This window comes from Pelophylax lessonae (genome assembly GCF_965119305.1).
Source record: "Pelophylax lessonae genome assembly, chromosome: 1".
In the NCBI taxonomy this organism is placed as follows: Eukaryota; Metazoa; Chordata; class Amphibia; order Anura; family Ranidae; genus Pelophylax; species Pelophylax lessonae.
In genome coordinates this window covers 348,026,960-348,045,915 of record NC_138768.1, presented here as the reverse complement: position 1 = coordinate 348,045,915, position 18,956 = coordinate 348,026,960, and the positions used below count along the sequence as shown (strand labels likewise).

General features: G+C 42.5%; 1 protein-coding gene across 3 annotated transcripts in view; it reads right to left on the bottom strand.

The window, feature by feature from the left end:
• FBP1 (fructose-bisphosphatase 1) overlaps nt 1–18,956 on the bottom strand; it is a 135,752-nt gene that overhangs the window by 35,687 nt on the left and 81,109 nt on the right. The window contains exons 2-3 of one of the 3 annotated variants that reach the window (XM_082258280.1): nt 17,304–17,466; nt 5,363–5,455 (exon numbers count right to left, since the gene is read on the bottom strand). The exons of the other annotated variants lie outside the window; for them this stretch is intronic. Of the exons in view, the coding sequence (XP_082114406.1) occupies nt 5,363–5,455; nt 17,304–17,466 (256 nt within the window). The remainder of the gene's footprint in view (nt 1–5,362; nt 5,456–17,303; nt 17,467–18,956) is intronic. 3 annotated transcript variants of the gene reach the window in all.

Genomic DNA, 18,956 nt, shown 5'->3' with positions numbered 1-18,956 from the left:
GATGTAACTTGTGTGTCACATTACAGTTAAGCCTGCCTCCACAAAACTAACAGGACATGTACAGTTCTGTGGAGTTCTTTCAATGTATTTTACCTGCTTATGTACTCTGTTAACAACACAATAATGGCAGCAATATATCTAAGGGCCATCGGCCCTGAAGATGAAAGGTCCCATTGTCAGTCATTATGAAAACACATAATTACTAGGATTTTCATTATGACCAGAACAGTATGTTTTTTTCCTTCTAATGAACAATGGATTCAGTGAAGGTACCCTTTCCTTCTCTCGGTCAAGTGCTGTTTTCCAGTTTTGCTCTGAAACAGTGGCGTAGCGTGGGTTGTCAGCACCCGGGGCAAGGCAAGTAATTTGCACCCCCTAACCCTCGGGATTTTAGCACTCGAGTCTCTTCCACTAGATTAGTTAAAGAAACCCTTACCCCCTAAGCACATGTATTGTTTGTTATAAAAATACTGATGTAATTAAAGTAAAATGCATCCAAATACAATTTTGACCAGCGTGCCCCCTTTCAATGCAGAATGACCAGCGTGCCCCCTTTCAATGCAGAGAGACCAACGTGCTCCCATTCAATGCAGAGAGACCAGCGTGCCCCTTTCAATGCAGAGTGACAAGTGTGCCCCCATTCAATGCAGAGAGACCAGCGTGCCCCCTTTCAATGCAGAATGACCAGCGTGCCCCCCTTCAATGCAGAGAGATCATCGTGCCCCCTTTCAATGCAGAGAGATCATCGTGCCCCCTTTCAATGCAGAGAGACCAGCGTGCCCCCTTCAATGCAGAGAGACTTACCTGCAGTGGCCGCTTCTCTTCAGTTCCCCGCGTCTCCTCGAGTCCTCTCGCCCCCTCCTCGGCCAATGACATGCGTTCGCCTTTTGACCAGGAGGAGGATCCGTGTGACAATAGCGAATTTTCATTCGCTATTGTCACACAATGGGTGGTCTCGGGCGCACTGCTCTGCGCCCCGGGTCCACCCTTTTTTGAAGCCTATTAGAGCCTCTGGCTCTAATCAGGTGATTAAAAAAAAAACCCACTCTGTGACAGCGCCAGGCTGCTGACTCACTCGCTGCTAAACTGACTGAGCAGTGAGGAGAGGCAGCATAGGCGGGGCTTGGCTTGCAACGCTACCCCACCCTACACCAATGGACAGGTGAGGCACAGTCCAGCCCCGCCCCGACCCGCCATTTTCAGCCATAAGGCGGCCGCGCTGGACATCTCCCAGCCTAAAGATGGAGGCAGCCGCGGACAGTGTGTGAACTGTGTATGTCAGAGTCAGACAGACAGAGTGACAGTGCGGATGCGCCCCCCCAGATGTTGCACCCGGTGTGGCTGGCCCCCCCTGCACCCCCCACGCCATGCCACTGCTCTGAAAACATGATCGGCGTGTTGCGCAACATCCACAGAAAATGCTACAGATGTTGGTTACTTCATAATGCTCATCACTCACAGGATGCACTGAACATCCATATTTTCCTACACCCCCCATACAAAATTGCCAAACAAATCTTTCTCTGTGTTTGCCTATTTTATTTTATTGGACGCCCTACGCTCTGACTGCCATTTTCATCTAGGTGACAATGACATCTCCAGCACTGTGTAGCCTTCTGAGATATGTACTTCACATATGACAGGAGGCATCACTTTCATTCACAGAAGCTGGAAGAAGACAGGCCTGGTGCACGTCATCAGGCTGCCTGAATCAGTAAGAGGCACCCATCACCCGATGACATAAGAAGCAAATATGGCGGCACAGTACACTGGCTGTAACAGCAGCACACATGGTCACAGCAGGACTGTAAGTGGAGAGAAGCTGCTCTTTAAGATCAAGTAACCCTTACTGACAAAGGTCAACAAAGTTATAAAAAGGGAAATATCCATACATTTAGTTTTTTTACATAAACTTTGCGTTGGTTTAGGCTGGCCATACACAGTTCAAATCTCAGCTGGTTCAGGAGGAACTGGTCAAGATTTGAACCGTTAATAGGCAGGCCGTAGGTACCAAGTTGATCAACCGATCAACTTGCGTACAACCAGCCTGCTGGATTCTCTTGCAATTATCGCTAGCGGCTTCTATTGTCACTGTCTTCTCTATCTGGGTATTGCACACACATCAATACTTGCCAAGGTCTCAAAACATACCAAGTAAAAAAAGTGGTAAAGCTTGAAAAATAACAAACAAAAAAAATTGCTATTACTATCATGACTACTATTTAACTGCTTACATATAGGTGAACAGATAGCATGCCTGATTTGGAGCATTGGGGTCCTGTACTAAGGTACAGACAGGCATTATTTGTATATTGTTTAAGTGTTCATTTCACATTCCTCATACAGTTCAAAAACCTTCTGGTAGTTTTCTTGACTTATGGCTATATTTGCCAAGGTGTGAATGTTTGTTCAACCATGACAGGTTAAGCTCCTTTAAAGCAGAGACCTCTATACATTAGACATAGACCCAGTCACATGATTTAGGTTTTGTTAACACTAAGGTGTCCATTTTTCCTGATGATCACAGTTTATCTCAGATCAAGTTATTGACAGAAGCAGAAACGGACAGTTTATGAAGGTGCGATCTCGACACCTCACTGGGGATCTCTGTGAAAATTCTCCCTCCCAGAAGAGGAAGAATTCCCGGGAAACTGAGAAGGAAGGAGGGAGATTATTGACTTCCTTCTTCCTCGATCAGAGACAGTAAAAAAAAACAACCCTCAAAACCGGTAAAGCAGGCTAGAGACAATATATATATATACATAAAATGTAAATTTATATACAATATATACACAGTATCTCAGAAAAGTGAGCACACCCCTCACATTTTTGTAAATATTTTACATAAATGTAATCTAGTGAGTGTACAGCTTGTATAACAGTGTAAATTTGCCGTCCCCTCAAAATAACTCAACACACAGCCATTAATGTCTAAACCATGAGTACACCCCTAAGTGACAATGTCCAAATTGGGCCCAATTAGCCACTTTCCCTCCCCGGTGTATTGTAATTTGGGAATTTCATATAAAAAAATGTGAAAAATATTGTTATTTTGGCAAAATTTACGCTCTTTTTTTGTTTATAGCGCATGATCAAAAAATCGCACAGGTGATCAAATACCACCAAAAGAAAGTTCTGTTTGTGGGGAAAAAAGGACGTCAAATTCGTTTAGGTACAGCGTCGCACGACCGCGCAATTGTCCGTTAAAGTCACGCAGTGCCGAATCGCAAAATACCCCCTGGTCAGGAAGGGGGTAAAATCTTCCGGGGCTTAAGTGGTTAAAGAAGCTGAGGGTCAAGGTGAACTGGCCAGGCATGTCCCCAGACCTAAACCCTACTGAGCATCTGTGGGGCATCCTCAAACGAAAGGTGGAGGAGCGCAAGGTCTCTAACAAGGTCTCTAACATCCACCAGCCCTGTGATGTCGTCATGGAGGAGTGGAAGAGGACTCCAGCTGCAACCTGCGAAGCTCTGGTGAACACCATGCCCAAAAGGATTAAGGCAGTGCTGGAAAATAATGGTGGCCACACAAAACATTGACACTTTGGGCCCAATTTGGACATTTTCACTTGGGGGGGTGCACTCACTTTATGACATTAATGGCTGTGTGTTGAGTTATTTTGAGGGGACAGCAAATTTACACTGTTATACAAGCTGTACACTCACTACTTCACATTGTAGCAAAGTGTCACTTCTTCAGTGTTGTCACATGAAAAGGTATAAGAAAATATTTACAAAAATGTGAGGGGTGTACTCACTTTTGTGAGATATATATATATATATATATATATATATATATATATATATATATATACATACAAATATTGTGTAGGGGGAGTTTAACTTTATTTTTTGTTAATATTCAGTGTGAGATACTGAGGAGAGCGGTCTCCTCTGAGAATGCCCATGTACTCGGCAGCAGTAATAAACGGACACCTCTGTGTTTCACTGATTTTCTGTTACTGTAATCTCGCTATGTGTCACGAGATTACAGTAACAAAAGGCATCCTCCACAGTTTGAAGCATTTGTAGATCGCTTCACTCCTCAAAAGGAGAAGCAATCTACACTGCTTCATAAACAGGCACTTAGAGGAGAGCGATCTCCTCTGAGAATGCCTGAGAACTCAGCAGGGATAATTTACCACTGCTTGATAAATGGACACCTTTGTGTTGTGGTTTCTACACTGGATAAATGCAAGTCACCACTAAGGTACCTAGAAATCAATTGATTCTATGTGCCCCATTCACACCACTACACTGGTGTGATGTGTGGTGCAGAAAAATGCAGCATGTCTGCATTTTTCTGCAATGCACTGGATGGCGCTACATGTCACTGCACAGCAGAGTAATGCGCCACGCTGCTGTGCAGTGACATGAACAAAGTTTGACTGTGGGACACTTCAAATAAAGTTTTAAAAATAAAAAAGTAAGCAATGCAATGCACTGAAATGAACATTGCATCAATTCCTACTGCAGCGGACACTGACAATAGCCTCCATCTGCATGATAGACTTCTGTGTTTTCCTGTGTCGGCTAGAATGTAGCCTTAAAATGGTTGTTAAGCCACTACTATAAAATAGTCTAATCCCCTCTGTAATATACCACTAAGTGCTCCTCTGCCTGTCTTATAGAAAAGATCAGCTGATCCCTCGGCTCTCTTCTCTGACAGCTCCAGGGGTGGGCCCGAGCACTGCCCCTGACGTCAGTCGGGGAGGAGGGGATGAGAGGAGAGAGAGAGCTGGGTAGTCACGTGATCGCTGGGAGCCACTGTGATATGGGTACAGATCACATATTTTTTCTTTAAGACAGGCAGAAGAGCACTTAGTATTATAATACAGAGGGAATTCGATTATTTTATAATAAATATGAGAGCAGCCAGAGTGGAGGGGCAGGCACTGACACAGCAGACAGGCAGGGAGGGGAGGGGGACTAGGACAGAGGAAAGCAGAGAGCAGGGCTGCGGCTGACTGAGGCACGTAAACTAACCACGGTGTCAGGGCTCAGCAGCCATGATATACCGTGGTCAGTGTACAGGGAGGAGGACAGAAACTGCCAGGTTTTATAGGTAATACAGGGGGCCAAGCACTGTGCTGTATAGCATGCTTTAATGGAACAGGATGTTTTTTTTTTTTTTTTTAGGGTAACAACCCCTTTAATTTTGTAGTGTACTGCTGCTGTGTGTAATTACTAGATATGGTTGGTGTGTTCGGGAGTATATTTTTCTATTTTTCAAGGCAAAATTAAACCTGCAATGTATGGCTGTTTCTAGTAGTTTTCAGTCACAATTGAGGTCGCATTTTACAGTCCAATAGAATGTATAGGGCCCACTCTGAGCATAACACAAACAAAACACATAGACTTACCTTTCGATAAATAGCAAATATTGTCCCAATTGATGCTAAGCAATCAATGTTGGATGAACCATCAAGGGGATCGAAGCAAACAATGTATTTCCCCTGTAAGAAGTAACAGATAATCAGAGTTCAAAAGATATAATTTCAGCAATGTTGTACGTAAATGATATATAAACACATTGTCATAGTCCTCTGTGTTTTAGAGTAAGGGCTTATTTACACTGGCACAGAAAGCTATATATATCATTAAAAAATGAGCATATCTCAGGCACCTGAACAATCAATAACAGGCTGCGGCAGTACGCTGGTAACCACATATCCGGGTGTTTACTTGCGTACAGGGACAGATGTGTACATTTTGCATTTAGGGCTGCTCAGGCAACCCATTGAAGTCTTTTAGGAAATGCAGCTACATGAACATAGCCACTTGTCCTAATGTGAAAGGTGTGCGGGTGTGGGTGAGTGTCCCTGAAGGCAAATTTGGGGCCGCTCATCGGCACCTGGATGCTTGTAACATTAGGACAAGTGGCTATGTCCATGTAGCCGCATGTCCTAATAGACTTCAATGGGCTGCCTGCATGCACCACCTGGTACGAGAAATAAAATAATATTGTCACGATATACAGGCAACTTTTGTCCCACTTGCCCTTCCCTATTAGATTGTAAGCTCTAAGGATCAGGGCCCTCCTAACCCTCTTGTATTGAATTGTATTGTAGCTGTACTGTTTCCCTTTATAATGTAAAGCGCTGTGCAAACCGTTGACACTATAAACCTCCTGTAAAAAAATATATAGAAATAAAGCATTTGAAAATAATTACTGATAAAATCAATGTATATATTCAAGCTGGATTTATTTAATTGCCATTAAAGCAAATAATGTGCATTTGTGTTATTAACTGTGTGATGTAAAGAATGAAATTGCAACTACTACACATGCACCATAAGGTACTTGTTCTTATCTTCACAGTGCCCTCTTGCCGCAATGATCCACTAGTGAAGCCCCAGGAAAAATGCATTTTATCTGGGCACGGGGGGACACACTCCTGCCTCCCACAATGAATTGCTTGGTGCCAGAACAGCATTGAGCAAGGCCCAAGCAAGGTCATATGGAAATCAAAGGGTGTCCTTAGATGATCAAAGTCGGTATCTGCACAGGACTTTCCACGGGCTGTGGAACTTTTGGTGTCTGTCATGCAGGGACAATGTTAATTTGAGTTCTGCATATATATTGTTACTTTAAAATGCACAAGACTACATAGATGATAGCAAAAATTACAGTTTTACATCTTTAGTGGTGTACACACTTAAAGCAAATATAGATGACATTAGGCTTCATTCACAAGGCTTTACATAAGCATAGGGAGCCTTTTCAGCCATGTGACTTTGTTTAATATTCACTGGAGCCAATAACTTTTTATTTTTGAAACCATGGATCCTAATCTTATGTAAACTAAGCCTAGTACCTTCTAAAGCAATGGCGCCACCTTCTGGTTTTGTTCAGTATTGTGCACTGGCAAAACATGAACAAGTAACTCTTCTCCAGAAGAGAAGCTTCAGATTTACCAACTGGAGCCATTAAAACATTACCTTCAATTCTCTGCCTATTATGGTTACATCAGGAACAAAACCCTTATTTTGGATTTATGCTTCCTAAAAAGTGAAAATAATAGTGTTTCAATAGCAAAACATTTTTTTTTTTTTTTGAGAATGACTATATGTCCATTTTTGCCTTTGCCTCTGTCTGTGTTATGTTGATTTGATTAATTTTCTCAACTATTCTGGTAAACATTGTCAACAGCACAGAAAGTGATGGTAATCCAAAGGTTTACAAGAGGTTTTCCCATTATTTTAAAAGAAAAAAAGTAAAGCCTAAAGTGAAGGAAAACTTTCCCCAACAGGACACAGACAACAAAATTAAGACTTTACTCTAGCCACAAAAAAAGCAAAGCACAATAATGCATGTAATAATGTGCACAGAGAAGTGTGAATGGGCCATGGCTCAGCTCGCTTCCCAGGTATCTGCGTCCTTGGATCTCTGCTGCGGCTTTTAGCCCCCAGTTTAGTGCAGCCATTGCATTGAAACTGTGGTATTTTATAGTTAACGGGGGAAAATGTGCTGAATTTGAAATATAAGTGAAATATACTGTAACTTTTACTGGGGAGCAATTTTAAAGTAGACCTGTGTCCAGAAAATGCAATCTTTGCAGATTCCAAAAAAGCAACAAAAACTCTTTAAAACAAGCCATCATTTATCTCTGTATCTGTATGTAATGTGGAGAAACAAATCTTCAAAGTTTACAACAGAGGCACCTACATCTTAGTTTTTTTTAATTTACAACAGAATCTCCAGAATGCTCCTAAACAAACAGCAAGTGCTTGTAATTTGTTACAAACTGACCGAAGCTAGATTTTAGTCTTATTGTGGACTTTAGAATGAATTATTTTATAATACAAGCATCTAGAGAGGACAAGGACAAATTGTTTTAAAGCTTTTTTGTTGCTTGATAAGAATATGTGGCCAACGTTTTGGGCAGAAGTGCATTTAAAAAAAAAAACTATAAAAAAAAACTATAAAATATAATTTGGTATATATTTATATTTTCATATATATATATATATATATATATATATATATATATATACACCTTAGATTGTAAGCTCCTTGAGGGTAGGGACTGATGTGAATGTGCAATGTATATGTAAAGTGCTGCGTTAATAGACAGCGCTATATAAGAACCTGAAATAAATAAATATATATATATATATATATATATATATATATACAAACAAAGGGTTGGGGGGCCACACCCTAAACATGCATATCTAAAGCTAGTGCTGCTATAAAGACCAATATACAGATATAACCACAGAGGATAGCGCACACATACAAAAGGAGTAACTTTCAAATCTTACAAGGCTACTGAGACCTGATCTAAATCAGTAAATATAGGGATTTGGTCACACTATATGGCCATATCATGCTTTTATGGCTAGTGTGGGACCCACTGATAATGGGGTACTTTGATGCAGTGGTGGGCTTAAGCACAATATGGCCATATGATGTGACCAAATCCCTATATTTACTGATTTAGATCAGGTCTCAGTAGCCTTGTAAGATTTGAAAGTTACTCCTTTTGTATGTGTGCGCTATCCTCTGTGGTTTTATATATATATACAGTATATATATATATAAATATATATATAGTGGCTTTATATTTAAGCAATGAAATACAAAATGTTCTTATTAATAAGGGAAAATCTACTACATTTTATACTGTAATAGGATTAGTATTCACTATTATTTGAACTGTCAGTGTGGTTTTGCGGTTTTCTGGTTTTTGCTCCCTACCAAAATGCCAACTAAAAAATGATAGTGAATGCAGAGTTCTAAAAAACGTACAACCCAGTGTTACCTCACAACATGGCCCCTACAAGACTAGATCAGATCGTTCTGATTAAATAGGTTCAAGAAATGAAGGAATATTGTGAGCAATATCATGTGTGTAAGTGCCTGTCTGCAATCTACAGACTTAATAGGAATTACCGTGCATCTATACCCAAAACCTTTTCTATTAGTTTTGGATAAAATGGGGAAACATTAGATCCCCTGTTCGATTTTACTGCTGTCTGGGGAGAGATTTCTCCTTACTTTCTTAGGACAAACTTTTATTACATAGTTACATAGTTACATAGTTACATAGTTAGTGAGGTTGAAAAAAGACATCAGTCCATCCAGTTCAACCTATGATGCGTGTGTGTGTTTGCTTTTAACCGTACATTGTATACCCCTGTATGTTGTGGTCTTTAAGGTGTCCATCTAATAGTTTTTTGAAACTATCAATGCTCCCTGCTGATATGACTGCTTGTGGAAGAGAATTCCACATCCTTACCGTTCTTACAGTGAAGAACCCCTTACGCACTTTAAGGTTAAACCGCCTTTCCTCTAGTTTTAGTGAGTGGCCACATGTCTTATTGTATCTCCTTTCTCTGAATAGTTTGTTCCTTATGCTCGGGTCACCAGTACAGTATTTGTACATTGATATCATATCCCCCCTCAATCGTCTTTTCTCCAGAGAGAAAAGGTTCAGGGCTTGTAGTCTTTCCTCATAGCTGATGTCCTCCATTCCCCTAATTATTTTTGTTGCCCTTCTCTGGACTTTCTCCAGTTCCAGCACATCCTTCCTGAGGACCGGTGCCCAGAACTGGACAGCATACTCCAGATGTGGCCGGACCAGAGTCTTGTAGAGTGGGAGAATAATCTCTTTATTTCTGGAGTGAATCCCCTTTTTTATACATCCCAGTATTCTGTTAGCTTTGCTTGCGGCGGCTTGGCATTGCATGCCACTGCCAAGCTTGTTGTCTACCAGTACCCCCAAGTCCTTTTCCATCCTAGACTCACCCAGAGGTTCCCCCCCTAGTGAGTAGCTTGCTTTCTGGTTTCTGGCCCCCAAGTGCATTACTTTACATTTATCAACATTAAACCTCATCTGCCATGTAGTTGCCCACCCCGTTATTTTGTTCAGGTCTGCTTGCAAGGTTTCCACATCCTGCATAGAAGATATTGGCATGCCTAGTTTAGTATCATCTGCAAATACTGAGATTGTGCTAGATATCCCCTCCTCTAGATCATTTATGAACAAATTAAACAGGATTGGTCCCAGGACAGAACCCTGGGGGACCCCACTTTCCACACCCGCCCAATCCGAGTACTCCCCATTAATCACCACCCTCTGTACTCTCCCCTGGAGCCAGTTCTCTATCCAGTTACTCACCTTCTGATCCATACCTACCTTCCTTAGTTTGTACAGTAATCGTTTGTGGGGAACGGTGTCAAAGGCCTTTGCAAAGTCCAGATACACCACATCCACAGGCTTACCTTTATCTAGGTGGCTGCTCACTTCATCGTAGAAGGTTAATAGATTGGTTTGGCACGAACGATTTTTCATGAATCCATGTTGATTACTACTTATAATACTGTTTTCATTACTAAAGTCTTGTATGTGGTCCCTTAACATCCCCTCCAAAATTTTGCAGACTACAGATGTTAGGCTGACCGGCCTATAGTTACCCGGGATATATCTCGGCCCCTTCTTAAATATTGGTACCACGTTGGCTTTTTTCCAATCAGCTGGCACCATACCCGTCTGTAAACTATCCTTAAAGATCAAGAATAATGGTCTGGCGATCACCTGGCTGAGCTCATTAACCACTTGCCGACCGCCGCACGACTATCTACGGCGGCGGTCAGCCCCTCACAGGCAAAGTGACGTAGGTCTACGTCGCTCGCCTGTGAGGGTTTAGGGAGCGAGCGCGCGCCGCCGGAGGCGCGCTCCCGCTCCCGCGTGGTCACGGACCCCCCCGCGCGTGTGACCGGCGGACCCGATCGCCGCCGGCCACTCTGCGATCGGCGGGGGAGAGGGAGATAGTCAGGCAGCTTGTGTAAACAAGCTGCCTGTCATTCTCCTCTCTGTATGAGAGATGATCACATGGATCTACTATGTAGATCCATTGATCACTCTGCATACAGTTGAAGCCACAGCCAATCACAGTTAGAATCACGCCCCTAGGGACACACACAGCCCCTCCCTCTCAAATAAAGTTAACCCCTTCACTACCAGTGCATTTTTACAGTAACAGTGCATATATATAGCACTGATTACTGTAGAAATGTCACTGGTAACCCCAAAAGTGTCAAAAATGTCAGTCAAGGGTCCGATCTGTCCGCCGCAATGTCGCAGTACCGCAAAAAAAATCGCAGATCGCCGCCATTACGCGTTAAAAAAAAAACAACAAAAATGACAAAAATCTTTCCCTTTGTTAGTAAACGCAATAACTTTTGCGCAAACCAATCAAAATACGCTTTTTGCGATTTTTTTTACCAAACATAGGTAGCATAAAACAAATTGGCCGAAAATATTAAAAAATTTTGATTTTTACATTTTTTTTTGGGGGAATTTCATATAAAAAAAAGGGAAAAATATTGCTATTTTTGCAAAATTTACGCTCTTTTTTTGTTTATAGCGCGTGATCAAAAAATCGCACAGGTGATCAAATACCACCAAAAGAAAGCTCTGTTTGTGGGAAAAAAAGGACGCCAAATTCGTTTCGGTACAGCGTCGCACGACCGCGCAATTGTCCGTTAAAGTCACGCAGTGCCGAATCGCAAAATGCCCTCTGGTCGTTTAGCAGCCAAATCCTCCGGGGCTTAAGTGGTTAAGAACCCTCGGGTGCAAGCCATCCGGTCCCGGGGATTTATTTATGTTAAGTTTCTCTAGTTTGGCTCTAAGGCTATTAGACAGCAAGTGAGGGGGAATCTGCAAAATGCAAACATAAAAAAAATAAAAAGATGGTAGGGTTTCTAGGGTTAGAGTGGTTAGAGAGATTTTCCCTCAATTGCTGTCCTGGGGACAACCTTTTTCTACCAAACAGGAAGTGAAGGACTCTCTCCAACCAAGCCACCAAATGCAGTAAAACATGACTGGAGTTCTAATCCTTCCCCTCGCTATTATAAACAAAAATTCACAACTGTTGACTACAGATACTTTTTAAATTTGATCTACCAATACCATTATTGTGCTCTTCCCCAGCCCACAAAGAATAGTTAAGAACAGCTGCCTCCCAATGAAGACCAGAAATTGTGCATGAATAAATGCCATTTCATATGGAAATTATGTCTTTCTGTCTTTCTGTTGTGGAAGAGACACAAGGGCATCTGCTACTAAAAGCTTGTGGCTACAGCATAAACTAGTTACATAGTTACATAGTTACATAGTTAGTGAGGTTGAAAAAAGACATCAGTCCATCCAGTTCAACCTATGATGTGTGTGTGTGTTTGCTGTTAACCGTACATTGTATACCCCTGTATGTTGTGGTCTTTAAGGTGCCCATCTAATAGTTTTTTTAAACTATCAATGCTCCCTGCTGATACGACTGCTTGTGGAAGAGAATTCCACATCCTTACTGCTCTTACAGTGAAGAACCCCCTACGTATTTTAAGCTTAAACCTTTCCTCTAGTTTTAGTAAGTGGCCACGTGTCTTATTGTATTCCCTTTCTCTGAATAGTTTGTTCCTTATGCTAGGGTCGCCAGTACAGAATTGGTACATTGATATCATATCCCCCCTCAATCGTCTCTTCTCTTCAACTGGTGATGTTTCTGAGAGAATGGATCAGCTAGCAGTTGCAAGCCTTTGGATTGGATATGCAGACCTGTTATAGGTGTAAATATTACTTCAACGAGGCACATGGCCACCTCAGGAACCAGTGTCTAAACTTGGCTCTGGCTGCTTTAACCCGTTTCTGTGACTCAGATAAATAGGACTCCAGTCTTGGCATGTAATAAACACATAGCCCTTCTGTTCCTCTGAGTCAAGGCAGGTGTTAACCTATGGTTCTAGGTGTGGTTTTTAAAAACTAGGGAGCATGTTGCACCAATATATTAAAATGTATTGCTCAGTAATGTGAATGTAATTAAAGGGAATCTGCCTTGAAGGAAAACACCTGTCCAAGAAACATTAATGTTCTATTGGCATTAGCAATGATCTGACTATCAGACCGCTTATTAGATCCACGGTGGTGATATCACTTTCAGTGACAACAAATATGTCACAATGGCATGGCCTGGAATTCAGAAAATTACAGCTCCATGTGAGGATGATGGTAATCATTCAAGCTAGCATGTTTTCCTATGATAAATATCTTTCAGAAAACCTGTCTCCTTGATTGTTAGTTGCCTGGCTGTAATGCTGATGCTTTGGCTTCAGTATTTGGTGGGTAAGGCTCCGTTCTCACTAGTGCAACTTGTCATGTGACATGTGAAGTCACATGACAAATCCAAAACCATGTACACTATATTGTCAAAAGTATTGGGATGCCTGCCTTTACACACACATGACCTTTAATGGCATCCCAGTCTTAGTTCGTAGGGTTCAGTAATGACTTGGCCCACCCATTGCAGCTATAACAGCTTAAACTCTTCTGGGAAGGTTGTCCACAAGGTTTAGGAGTGTGTCTATGGGAATTTTTGACCATTCTTCAAGAAGCGCATTTGTGAGGTTAGGCACTGATGTTGGGTGGGAAGGTCTGACTTGCAGTTTCCACTCTAATTCATCCCAAAGGTGTTCTATCGGGTTAAGGTCAGGACTCTGTGCAGGCCAGTAAATTTCCTCTACCCCAAACTCACTGATCCATGACCTTGCTTTGTGCACTGGTCCAAATCATTAGGTGGAGGGGGGATTATGGTGCAGTGTTATTTTTCAGGGGTTGGGCTTGGCCCCTTACCTCCAGTGAAGGGAACTCTTATGGCGTCAGCATACAAATACATTTTGGACAATTTCATGCTCCCAACTTTGTGGGAACAGTTTGGGGATTGGCCCCTTCCTGTTCCAACATGGCTGCGCACCAGTGCCCAAAGCAAGGTCCATAAAGACATGGATGAGCAAGTTTTGAGGTGGAACTCAAGTCTCAGCTCAACTCAAGTTGCAGCAAATCCAAAAAAAGGTTCCTGCACTACTTTGCAACTTTCTTGTAACTTGAATGCCATAGAGTGTAATAAGTTGCATTTAAGACGCATTAAAGTAGCACTGGAAATCGCACAACTTCGAAGTCACACTAGTGAGAATGGAGCCTTACAGACAGAGTACAGAGATAAGGGATTCTGACATTCCTTCAGGTTTGTAATCTGCGTGCTTGCTTTGGGCCAATGACTCACAAAGGAAGAAACCAGGCACAGCTAAAAAAAAGTAGCATTTTCAGAAGGCCAGCAATGGTAGCCACCATGTTTCTCTCATGAAAGATATGGTAAAGGAATGGACAACTATTCAAGATGATAATCAAGCGTCATTTGTGATAATTATAAAGGTGTTTTAGAAAATCTTTGATTCTTCCATTTTCCATGCTCGTTTTTTAAAAAAGTATGCCAGAATCATAGTCTACATTAACATATAGTGATTTCCTCAAGCACAGTGATATTGGCAGGATTGGTAACACTAAAGCCCCGTACACACGTACCGATCGTCGTCATACAAACGTCGGCGGACGAAAGAGCTGCCGATTGTACGCTTGATAGTATGGTGCCTCCGACAGCTGTCTGCGCACATTCTGTGGACAAGAGTCTTTCTTGCAAACATGAAAATGTTTGTATGCCGACACCAGAGCGGACGATTGTTCGCCAGTCAGTACAGAATTCTGCCGACAGACCGCAGATTTGCAAGACTGGGCATGCTCAGAAAAGAAAAAACACAGGGAAAGTTAACCATTACATGACATCACTTCTGCAGTCAGCTGAAGTCGGCGGACAACATTCTTGTGCTGTATTTGCACTTTTCAACAGACATCGACATCCCGGGGAGAAAAGACGAACGTTTGTATGACGACGATCGGTACGTGTGTACGGGGCTTAAGGCCTCATTTACACTTACGAATGGGGCCATTTGCGATTACCCGTGGCAGACCCAGGGGGTTTCCCTGTGATTAGCTGCAGACAGGAAGCCTCATTGAAATCAATGGAAGATTGACAGCTCCCGCAGCAACTTGCAGCCAATCACACAGGTGCCCAGGGCTGGTCATTCGCAGGTAATCACTGCATAAGCAATTATATGTGATCGCACATGAATAGTTGCTTTTCCTCATGGCCACTGCAAATTTAAAGTTGTATGGTGATTTGACAGGCAACCTGTCAAACTCGACTATTTAGGTAGATGGGGCCATGCTGCAACCCCAAGCCAAATCCTTGGCTCATGGTTGCAGCACATTAGTCCCATTATAGACTGCGGTTCAGCAAATAAAAAAAAAAAAAGGCATAAAGGAGACGGCAGGATCACTAGTGATGGGCTTTTGTTTTCAACCTCTACTTAGGATACATGTACAGTGATCTTGGAAGCAGCTTGTAACTTGTCACCTGTATAGGAGATGGGGTGTGGAGCTGCTCTGTGTGCAATAAAAACAAATGAATTCTTAGGGGTATCAATGATTCCGAAAACCACAAAATAAATCAGCTAGTGCAACATATGCAAAATGTATTATTAAGTGCAAAACATAACACACTTTTAGCATTTTGCACATATTTTTTACCAATGTTGCACAATAACTACTATTTTGCACTTCAGCAGTTTTTGCACATAATAATGATTTTTTGCATATGTCGCACTAGCTGATTTATTTTGTGGTTTTCTGAATCATTCATACCCCTAAGGATGCATTCATTTTTATTGCACATAGAGCAGCACCACAACCCATCCCCTGTACATAGATTTTTTTCAACGGGCACTACCTAGGTAGCAGTCTAATTGGGGGCAGCAGATCGCAGCACTTTTTTAGAATATCACCACGGTTTCCTGATTATATATAGCACGGATTACATTCATTCATTCACTTAACCTGTCACCTGTACCTATGTGTTTATGGATGACACATAAGTGAGTTTAGTTATCTTACACTTTTGGCTATGGATGTAACTTTTCCTCAATTCCTTCTCCCATTCCAGAGGATAATACAGGTCCCTTTTTATTTTTGCCCTACTCTTAGCTCTAAGTGTGCTGACACCCAACCTCAGCATGCCTTGGGTGTCTAGAACATTTTTTCTTGTTATTGTGGCACTGGTTAACCAGCTGAGTGGGGTAGTAGTTGTGGAGGGTTAAGACAGTTGGCTTGGGGGGTAATCTAGTTGTGGGTGTTCTAACTTATATGAAAAATTTATAACGATCAGGCCACTCATTTAAATGGTTATCCCAGCATTACCATCACCAATAGGTGTTCGTCAACAAAGCTAAATCACGCATATAAAAAATATCCCGTATAGACACGGGCAAAAAGGAGCTATAATGCTGACAAAGAGAATAAGGCAGTGGGATATTTATAAGGAATATAGGGTGACTTTATTACAATGAAAACAAAGTACATAAAAGCCTGGTGGAGAAAAAAATCTCAACCTCTGGGCCTATGCCATGGGTAACAAATAACAATGAACGGAAGACAGGACATAAACGACATGAATATAAATATGTACAACCGCCCGGACACCAGGTGCCTCTTGCATATAGACTGACTGCCATGGCTTTTGCTGTATAATGAATTACTAACAATAAATTGGGTACTAGGGCAGGGCCATCTTACTGAATGGGCACGCTTGGCAGTTGCCCGGGGGCCCCACTTGCCTGGGGAGCCCCACTTGCCCAGTGACCCAGCCAAGCATTAGTCCTGATCCCCGTGTGCATCCCACTGCCGAACTTAGCAGGTGGTAAGCGCCTGTCAGCCCTGCGCTGCTGTTCAGGCCACGTGGGCCGTGGAGGGGGAGTCCGACTCCCATCCGTGTGTGTGTTCACCGGACCCAGCCGCCGAACTTGGAAGCTGTCATTAGCCTGGCACTGCTGTACCAATAAATATCGCCTCATCGATAATTTGCATTTTTATTCTTGTGGGTGATTGTGTAGGCAGGGCCCCAGCACACTGCATTGCCCGGGCCCTCTAATGCTCTTAAGATGACACTGTACTAGGGGTCCATCTGTATGCAAGCCCCTGGGAGCTCGAGCTCTGGGGATGGAGAGGAGGGATGGTGGGTGCTGCCTGAGCAGGGGAGGAGGAAGAAAGAGAAGAGGTTAATGGATAAGCAGGAATGATATTGAATATTCCAACCGTGAGAACCTAGATATCGATTTGACCCTGATTTTCACAGTGCCTGTGGGGGATGAAATCCACCCCTGATCAAGAGGAAGGGTCTCCTGGTGAGGGTATGGTGGTGTTCTAACTTAATTGACTGATAGTTCATTCCAAATCAGGCACATCCAGAAACTGGCATTTTCATAAAAAGGTCAGCAATGGCAGCCCATACTTTTCCTTAGAATGGGTTTTCGTTAATATTATTCAAAAGAAATCTTAGAGGTAAAAAGTCATCCCAGTGCTCTAAGTCGCAGAATTTTATGCATGCATTTTATACAGGAAAATGATAACTGACCCTCATATCCTTTGGAGTTATAATAACTTCCTTGTTTTCTTCAGAAACCATAGCACAAGTAGAATATGAGGATATCAGCATATTAATCACAAGATCATTGGATAGCACATCCAGTTTCTTCACCTCATCCCCAGTCGTATTGACAGTTCCCGAAATGCCATACCTAAGTGTGAAACAACATCAATTATTTCATTAAGCCGCAAACTTGACAACATTACTGTTTCCGACATAAGCAGATAAAAAAAAAAAACATCATGTTTTATCACACAGTAGACAATGTTTGAGATGATAATGTACATTTTATACATTTACATTTTCTTTATAATTATTGCTTCATTTTTTATGGCCAATTTTGTAAATTACCAGAAGAACCAGTTTGATTCCTATTCATACCGCAGGCTGTTCTTTCAGACACCTTCCTACTGTTTCTATGTATAGATTGTGATTTTCTCCAGAAGCAGTTTTACATTATTATACATTTGAAGTGTTACTAAACCTACAACAGTAAAATCAGTCTATATATGCAGTAAAGCATGCTTGTTATAGTCACTGTGGAACCTAAGGGTTAATCCTCTGCATTGTGTAGAAAAGCGGTTTTTGATCCTGTTTTCTCTGATTCTCCCCTTCTTCCACTGTCCCCAAACCATCTACTGATAAAATAGAGCCTTGGAGGCAATCTGCACATGCTCAGTTTGGTGTGTATTGCTAAAGAGTTTTTTTTTTTCTTGGAAGGGTGCATGTAATCAGCACAGGGCCAATCAGCACTGTCCAGACAGAGGGTCAGGGCTCCTGTAACCTCACAGGACAGCCAGAGACAAATGAAAACTTTTGCTACAAGCTTTAACTGGACACTGATAGAAGTCACAAGACTGCTATATAATGCTGATGAGAAAAGGTATTGTAGCACCCTCCTAGGTAGGTAGGTGCTAGGTAAATGTATTTAATGCTCCTTCTGTTTATCAGGGGAGCCTGATCTGTTAGGTTGCCTGTTGCATGTCTCTAGGTGTGATTCATTGGGTCTGAGGGAGTGTCCCCACTGCATCCAATGAGGGAGCTTGTTGGACAGTGGAGGAAACCCAGCCAGTGACACATTAGCATGTGGAGTCATGGGACATGGGAGTCCCAGTGGGAAGGCATTCCTGTAATGCATCCTGGGATTGCTCATAAAAGCTGAGGGGACATGTGACAGGGCGTCTTTGGCATGAAGCAGAGTCCCAGGAGGAGATGGACGGCTGTCTCTCCTCCTGCAGGTGTGAGGAAGGTGGTCTTAGGCGGTCGGCCTAGTGAACCAGGTGTGGAGCTAAGTTGCAAAGGATCCAGTGAAACTGATGGTGGAGCTGCTGGCAGAGTCTCTCGGGAAAAACAGTGTCCGTGAGTACCAGGAGATTTGCCTAAGGGTCTGCCCAGGAAGGGGGACCACTCCAGGCAAGTCAGGGGATAAAGGAGCTAGCTCACACAGAGAGTGTTACAGTAAAGGGGGTGCTGTGTAGAGAACCCTCAAGAATAGGGACAAAGGGGGTGCCAGGAAGGGCCCTGAAGAGTGTTCTACAGTACAGTACAGCTTATCTACTACAGTTCATTAAAGCAGAGTTCTGGCATCGGGGGTGAAATTTAGATAAAAATACCCCTGGGACAATCAGGGCTAGTACATTC